The sequence below is a fragment of the Glycine soja genome, chromosome 19 (genome assembly GCF_004193775.1).
Source record: "Glycine soja cultivar W05 chromosome 19, ASM419377v2, whole genome shotgun sequence".
NCBI classification, from domain to species: domain Eukaryota; kingdom Viridiplantae; phylum Streptophyta; class Magnoliopsida; order Fabales; family Fabaceae; genus Glycine; species Glycine soja.
The window spans coordinates 3,992,502-4,000,259 of NC_041020.1; the positions used below are offsets into that span (position 1 = coordinate 3,992,502).

The window sequence follows — 7,758 nt, forward strand, 5'->3', positions numbered from 1 at the left end:
ATATCACAGATCCCGTAAGATACCTTATTGCTCTAGATACCAATTTGTAGGATTTAAAGTATAAGAGACAAGAAGATGAAAGGGAACTGATAATTTTATTGAGCATAAACAGCAAATATTTATACTACAAATTAAAAAAAGAAATGTAAACAAACTTGAGAGATATCTGCTAAGCTAATTAACTAAACCATGCATAAAATCCTCCTAAAATATAGCATAGGAACATGTCTTTATTTAACTGATTTGACTCCTTCAACCATATGCTGTTGGAGTCACAAAATCCCAACAGCTTTTCATCCTTTTATACAGAACTAGGATGGTTTAATTTGCAATGTCATTCATAATTGGCAAATCATCAGCAACAGTGATGAGCTTTTGTTGCTTAGGTTTTGATCGTGGTTTAATCCTACCTACTTGCATTGGCTTGAATTTGGAATGTCTTTTCCCTGTTGTCTGACTCTTTTATGCTTGGCATGGGATCAAATGTGATTGATGCATCTTAAAGTTCATAGAACATATGCATAACAAAGAAGAGTGAAACTCTAGAGCTTTAATTGTCCAATCTGGTTCAGTTAAATGAAGACACGTTTATTTAATATTTCGAAATGTAGGTTTTCGTACTCCATAATGGTTATTCTAGAAACATATCCTATTCCAAAATAGGCGATAGGACCTCCCTTCCTTCTTTAAACTTGAACCCGAGCCGTCATACCGATGTGTGCCTTGTCTACACCTCTGCACCATCGTGCACCACCTTCTCACCAAGCCCAACCACCACCATTGTCATTCTAACATAGTTTCCAGGACCCGCCCCCCCTCCTTCACTATTGTCCATCTCCTAACTCTTCTCAACAAGCCCAGCCACCACCATCAACGACCGCAACATCACCGCCAAGAGGACAATGACACCACGTTTGTATTGGATGGTAAAAGAGGACAACAACACAAGATTTGGATGCCTGAACCTTGGGCGATGCCGCATTCATATTCCAAAAGAGAGAATGCTTGGGTAGCATAGGAAAGAGGGAGAGGTGTTAGGGCTGAGGGTATTTTTGGCCATTGAAGCTTTTTGAAAGGTGTAGGATTCATATTAGGAGGTGCAATATACAAATGCCAAGGATTCTTGCATGAAAGGTGATTTGGTCCAGCATCATCCTCCTTTTTCTTCTTCAACCCTACCCTTCATCAGCGACTTGAATTATTTACTCTATTATCTAAAGTGAATTCCTGACCACAGTGAAGCCCAATCCATTCTTTTAAAACTGCTCTCAAAATTTCATCAAATAACTTTTATTTCTGAAAAAAGGTTTTCAAATATACTTTCTAAAATAGCTTTGAACACAAAAAAAAAAAAAAGACACTCAACCACACACTATGTAATCCTGATCAGAAATATCTTTCCTAAAATAAATGTCACTAATCTTTTTTATCATTGCCCCCTACAAATATGTAGTCAGTTCAGGCTTGATCCTCCCTTGCACTCCTCGAGCCATTTACAGAAACAATGGAGGGCATCCCTCATCCATGCATGTCAACAGTTTGCTAGTGCCTCTGATACAGCCAGCCAACTCCTTTTTCTGGTGCTTTGCTCAGGCCATGACTCAAGTTCCTCTTTCACAAACAATGCAAACATTGCTGCTTTGCATAAACCTTCTGGACTACACTCATCTTGGAGGGTCTTACTCCTAAATTCATAGTTCCCAAGAAAATCTTGAAACCAAGTAACCTAAATATTAATCATCAGTTTGCATTCATCCATCCAAATGAAAACACAAAAATGCAACATAAAAACATCCAGCAGCCTCGGATTCAGTTAAATTGAAAAAAATCAAGAGACAAGGGTATTTGAAGGACAGCAATTTTTCAAGAACCCACCAAACTCATCATAGATGACTTCAAAACCAATGCAATACCACTGACTTTTGCTCAAAATGAAGCAGCAAATGAGTCAATTATGTGCTAATGTTCTATATTATTTTAGGTACAAATTTTGCTAACTTTTTCCCTAATTCTTGTTTCTTACATGTTAATGTGGCCTCAACTGGTTGCAAATAGATGCAAAGTTAACTCAAATTATTTATCTTTTAGGAAAATTTTGTAGTCATCTTCTGGTTTTCATATATGACGATGTGAGAACATGATTTGGTTTTCACATAAGCTTCCTAGACTCCTCCAAGAAGTTCACATGTAACACATGACAATGTTACAGAAGAAAATGTTAAATTAATTCAATTAAGTGGAGAAGCTTTTTACCATTAGGTCTCCTCGAACTCCTGCTTCTTCAATAGCTTCTCTAACTGCAGCCTCCTCAACAGTTTCATCATTCTCCCAACCTCCCTTTAATAGCAAAGCAAAATCAATTAAATCAGAAAATGAGATCTCAAATCAGAAGCCACTCAAAAAAGAATTTACAGCTGATGTCAATGACATTAATTAAGAAAAACAAATCCTTCCTTGCTATGAAGTTGCAGACAATTTTACTGTGAATCAGTAAAATCTTTTTCAACAGCATATTGATCAATTTAATAAAGGTGTCTCATTGATATCTTCAATATAGGTTGTTACAACAAATTTACAATAAGTGACAAGAATTATTCAAGAGCCTAAAACTTGGCCTTTAAGTGTGCAATATAAGGCACCTGATTTCTTGTATTGTTTAAATTAGGACAGAAATTTCTGAATCTTATTCGCTTGGTATATCTCTCAAATTAGTGGAGTCACCAATGAAATGTCTCTGAACATTGAAGTTCTCTTAAAGATATGCCTGATGCCTAAAGGTTGAAAGCAGGGTGGGTTCTCCTGAAAACATGCAAACTGGTTATGACAGCTACCTACATGCCACCCACACATTCACAAGGTGAACTTAAACCATTTATGCACATGACAAGAACTGTCTGTATTGCATTAAATATGTGAAACAGCAAGATATTAGTCCAAAGTATATTCCATATAGATATTTGAACAAAACATTAGTTTACTATGAGAAAACAATTCTAGTTTAAATATCCTTTTTTTTTTATCATTAGGCTCAAATCGACCAGCGTCATGCCATGAATATCAAAATTGAGTTGCTCCAGCCTAATAACTAAATGGGCTACGGTTCCCTCCTAATTTTTGGGTTCATTCCTCATCACTCCAGCCGGGCTTTTCTTTCTGCAGCGTGACTTTTTCTTCTACACCTAGCAGTTAGAGTGAAATTCTGAAAACACCCTTCCATAAGGCTCATACAAATTGGCACAAGACTCGAACCTGTGGCTTTTATGTTATTAGGATGACGGTCTAATGAACTGAATTAATAGGTTAATTATGTTATAAAATAATTAATATTGTTATATATAACACTAAAAATTTTAATATATATTTAATACACATATAATTTTACATAATAAATTTTGTCATAATTAATTTTGATCTAATAATTAATTTTTTTGACATATATAAATTTTTATTGAAATTTTATATATGTAAAAAATGCATTATTAGATCAAAATTAATTGTAATAAGACAAAAATAAAAAAACTACATAATTTAATAATTATAAAAAAACTAAATAAATTTATTAAAAAAATAAAAAAAAAAAATATTTTTAAAAATTTTAAAAAAAATAGGGAATATGAATTTGCAATCCGTATAAATCATATGGATTGTGAATCTTTATGTTTATTAGCAGAGATAATTTTAGAAAATTAAAAAAAGTATTAGGTATAGAAGAAAAAGCCACGGTGCAGGAAGAAAAGCCCCCTCTAGCGTAATATTTTTTGTATGGATTGAACCCATTCTATCAACCAATCATGGAAATTGCTATTGGACCCAATACAATTGTTAATGGTCCCTAACAAGGGGTGAAACTTTTTTTTTTTGGAAATGGCCTTGGCATAGAAATAGGTTTCTTGTGTATAATCGCATACAAAATTCATAATGAAAACTTGTTTCCATTGTAGTATATGGGGTGCAAACAAAATCTATAACAGAAACATATTTACAAAATCTACAATAAAAACATGTTTAGGTTGTAGATTTTGTACACACCCCTTGTGCTACAATAAAATTATGATTTCATGTGTTCCCAACATATTTGAATCATGATTTCATTGCATCTAAAAAACAAATGAGGGGAAGCGGGTAAAAGTGATGGGTGGTGGATTTGAACTTAGGGATAAAAAGTCTTTTTCATGGATTTTAAAAATTTATAGGGACCATAATGTCTCCCATCAATCATATGATAAATAGTCGTAAGGCAATGTTACTACACAGCCAGTCGACAAGATTGCATCAAGACCTCACAAACTAAAAAGGTTTACTTTTAAGAAGAAAAGAGAAAGAGGTTTGATAGATACCAAATATGTTATTCAACACTTAGAGAAAAAGTAAAAAAAGAAAAAAAAAATATAGATGTGATATTTTATGATGTGATAGGAAAAGAGAAATAAAAACAAATAAGAGATGTTGGATTATTGGTGGGGTGTATAAAATTATGAACAATTCGTGTACACTACTCAAGAAATAATAACAAATTTTGAAAAACAATCCAAACCAACTTATTATGTAAACAGCAATGGTATTTAGGCACTCACTTTTAAAATGTCTATTCAACATCCATCATTTTTACACATCTATGTCTTTCTATGCATCATATCACCTATAATATTTAATATTATTTTCTCTCTTTCTCATTAGGTGACTAATAGCATGTTGGGTATTCAAGTATTATTTTTCTTGTTATTAATAAAGAAAGAAAAGCCCAATGATTTTGGGCAAAAGAACATAAAAAAATTAAGTTAATAGTCCCATAAAAAAACTGAACAATCCTTAACAATAAACAGTTCATAAATTCCAATAATATTTTCCAAAGAAATTTTCAACAACCAATAATACTTTCCAAGACTACTAGAGTATATCACGATAGATGAAGATTATAGGAAGAAGAAAAAAACCTTTGAAATTTGATGATATAAAGTTTAACGATCAAAACAAACTGCTTTATTGCAGATGAGAAAAAAATGAAAACCCTTCTATATTTCATTTTCTCATCAAATTAAGAATTGCTTTGACCTGCAGAAAGGCTATCAATAACTTGGCGATAGAAGTCCCAAGATTCACTTGTTTCATTAATTCCTTCTTGGCCAAATGGGTGTTCCTCAATGTACTTATGCATATCTTCAGCATTTGCCAAACCATCCAAATATATTCTCAACTCCCCTCCTTCAGCTGCCATGGATTAAAGTTGTTATTGATCAAAATCAAAATTGACCAAAATATAAGCTTTAGAAATTAATGACAGGTTCATTTTATGCATCTTATGTTACAAAATTATAAAGTGTGCAACATAGTTTGTCATACATTAAATGTCTAGTTTAATCAAAATTTAGAAATGATTTGTTATGTTTTAAATTATATACTATATATAGATTAACAAATAAATATTGGTTTGCCTTCCTATTCTTAGACCACCGTAAGATTCAATCCAGAAGTTAAAAGAAAACTAAAGGAAATAAATGTCAAGTATGTAAATAAACAAAAAACCCAAAGAAAATTAATCAGTCAAGCTTTCCATAATCCTCTAGCAAGATATATACTAGTAGATCTCAGCAAAGGATTTTACCTAAGGAGTTGTCACTTTCATTCTGATAAGTGAACGTATGAGGGAAGACTGAGGTGTTTGGCTAAAATAATAGATCAAAACATTTTAAGAAAATGTTAGAAAATGATGTAGCAATGTGCTGGTGCTAAAGGACTTGTTTTAAGAAAGTTAAGAAGGAAAGAAAAGGGAGTCAAATTATTTACAGGATTAAACAATGCTTTATAAGGAGAATCATCTAACAACAATGTATTTGATTCATTGAAATATCCTTTCTCCCATGGAAGATCAAGATCATGTTTATCCCAAAGTTTCCTCAAATCCTTAAAAACCACACTCTTATGCTTATTTTCAAGAGTTTTGAAGGTTGTTTCAATGCAGTGAGAAAGGTCCTGCAAATCCAAAGCCATGAAAACGCATAATCAGATGTAGAAAAATATTTACCTCTAACAAAAGTGAGAAGGTGAGCATTAAGTAAAATATGGTAAATGTCACCAATCTCATGAAAGGATAATAACAATGTACTTATTATAGGGGAGCAGAGTTATGAATTAATGCAATTCATTATTTTTTTTTAATAAAATGAAGACAAAAGAAGAATAAAGTTCATATCTAAATTAAATTCTCTCGCAAAAAGACAAGATCACCCGGCAAAATAAACATGACTGAAAAATTCAATGCAACTAATAACTAACATGGTTTCTCCAAACCTTACATCTCTAAATAAGTAAACATGTATTATCTATAAATTACTAAACCAATGATAACAATTCAACAAATGCATACGGCTTACCCAACAGAAAAGCAACCTTTTTTTCATGTCTCCCATCAAATAATCAATGACTCGATCAACATTTTTCCTATGATAACAAAAAAAAAATACATAAGTTTGTACTACAGCTAATTTGTTGACAATACAATATCCCAAAAGGAAAAGAGGGCAGTTGAAATCTTTGAAAGAAAAATGAAGACAAACAAATTGAATAATAGACACAATTAATTAAGGCATATCTATTGAAAATAGTTGAAGGGTACTTCATTCTTGAAGACCATATGCCAACTTCAAATTTATCGAAGCAAAACTCTAGAAACTCAAGATAGGAGGGCCTCTTGAATACTGAAATCAAATTCAAATACAAACTAATTAGTAAAAGAATGGATACGATTCAGTAAACACAAAGCACAACACAATCCTTACTGGCTCTCCTCGCAATGGTTGCATCTGCTTTGTGACCCTTTGGAGGAGGAGAAACTACATCCGCTAACAACCCATTTATATCAAGAACAATTAGTCTTTTCTTCAAACTACGAACTTGAGTTCCATCCAAAGAAAATTTAGAAATTTCTGAACTAAGATCTTCTTTTATGACAGAAGCAGCTAATGTCATCTTCATTTCGTCTGTAAAGGAAGACAACTCTTTATCATTTTTCCTTTTGTCTGTTGTAGTTGATTCAGTATTCATTGTATTTCCTTCGGGATCCACCCTATTTTTATCTCAGCAAATATGGACAACAACCATAAGATTCAAATAAGTCAATAGAATATTATTTACAGAGAAACAATCTAGCAAGCACATGCATAACTCAATGTTTTGAAGCAGGCTTCAGTAGTACTAGTACATTTGTACTCATTTTCTACAGAAAGTTAAAAACAACCAATTATATATTCTGCATTCTACATCCTCAAGCTTCTGCCTGTGTACTATTTATTAGGTTGAACTAATTGGGAAATTTAAAATACCAAGTCCTAACGATACATGAGATAACCATCTTAAAACAATTTTAAATTTTTGTTCTTTTTAAGTTTTAACTTCATTAGCCTGGTCATTTAGGATGTTACTGCAACTTGCCAAGTTAAAATATAATTGTTTGTTTCCGTTTGCATCACACCTAAAATGATGTGTAGCATGTTTGGTATAGAAAGTAAATTTAATGAATGATGATATAAATCTTAGCAAGGATATAGCAAGTTTCACCCGCATGAACTATATGTTGTTTTTTTAACAGGGCTTGCCAGCCATTTTGCTGCTAATGCCTTCTTGTTTTATGTTTCCATTAAAATAGGGAGATCGAAGGTCCACATTTATAGCATAAGGCATATGGCCAATTGTGTTGAAAGAATTCACAAACAAACAAAAGAAAACAAAAATTACTAGGAAGAAATATTGATTTTAGAGATT

At 32.3% G+C, this 7,758-nt stretch overlaps 2 protein-coding genes across 2 annotated transcripts; both read right to left on the bottom strand.

Annotated features, from left to right (window-relative positions):
• Positions 1 to 1,132: 1,132 nt before the first annotated feature.
• On the bottom strand, positions 1,133 to 2,385 carry LOC114400454 (nudix hydrolase 16, mitochondrial-like; the record flags this gene model as incomplete). Its single annotated transcript, XM_028362905.1, has 2 exons — positions 1,133 to 1,726; positions 2,236 to 2,385. Coding segments are annotated over 2 exons (345 nt in total), but the record flags the coding sequence as incomplete, so codon positions are not given.
• Positions 2,386 to 4,947: 2,562 nt separating this feature from the next.
• On the bottom strand, positions 4,948 to 7,058 carry LOC114399107 (uncharacterized FCP1 homology domain-containing protein C1271.03c-like). The gene is made up of 6 exons (XM_028361212.1): positions 6,777 to 7,058; positions 6,614 to 6,695; positions 6,372 to 6,438; positions 5,785 to 5,970; positions 5,603 to 5,663; positions 4,948 to 5,208 (listed from the first exon to the last, which is right to left on the bottom strand). The coding sequence occupies exons 1-6, from the start codon at positions 7,039 to 7,041 to the stop codon at positions 5,036 to 5,038; spliced, it is 834 nt and encodes a 277-aa protein (XP_028217013.1). The 5' UTR covers positions 7,042 to 7,058; the 3' UTR covers positions 4,948 to 5,035.
• Positions 7,059 to 7,758: the final 700 nt, after the last annotated feature.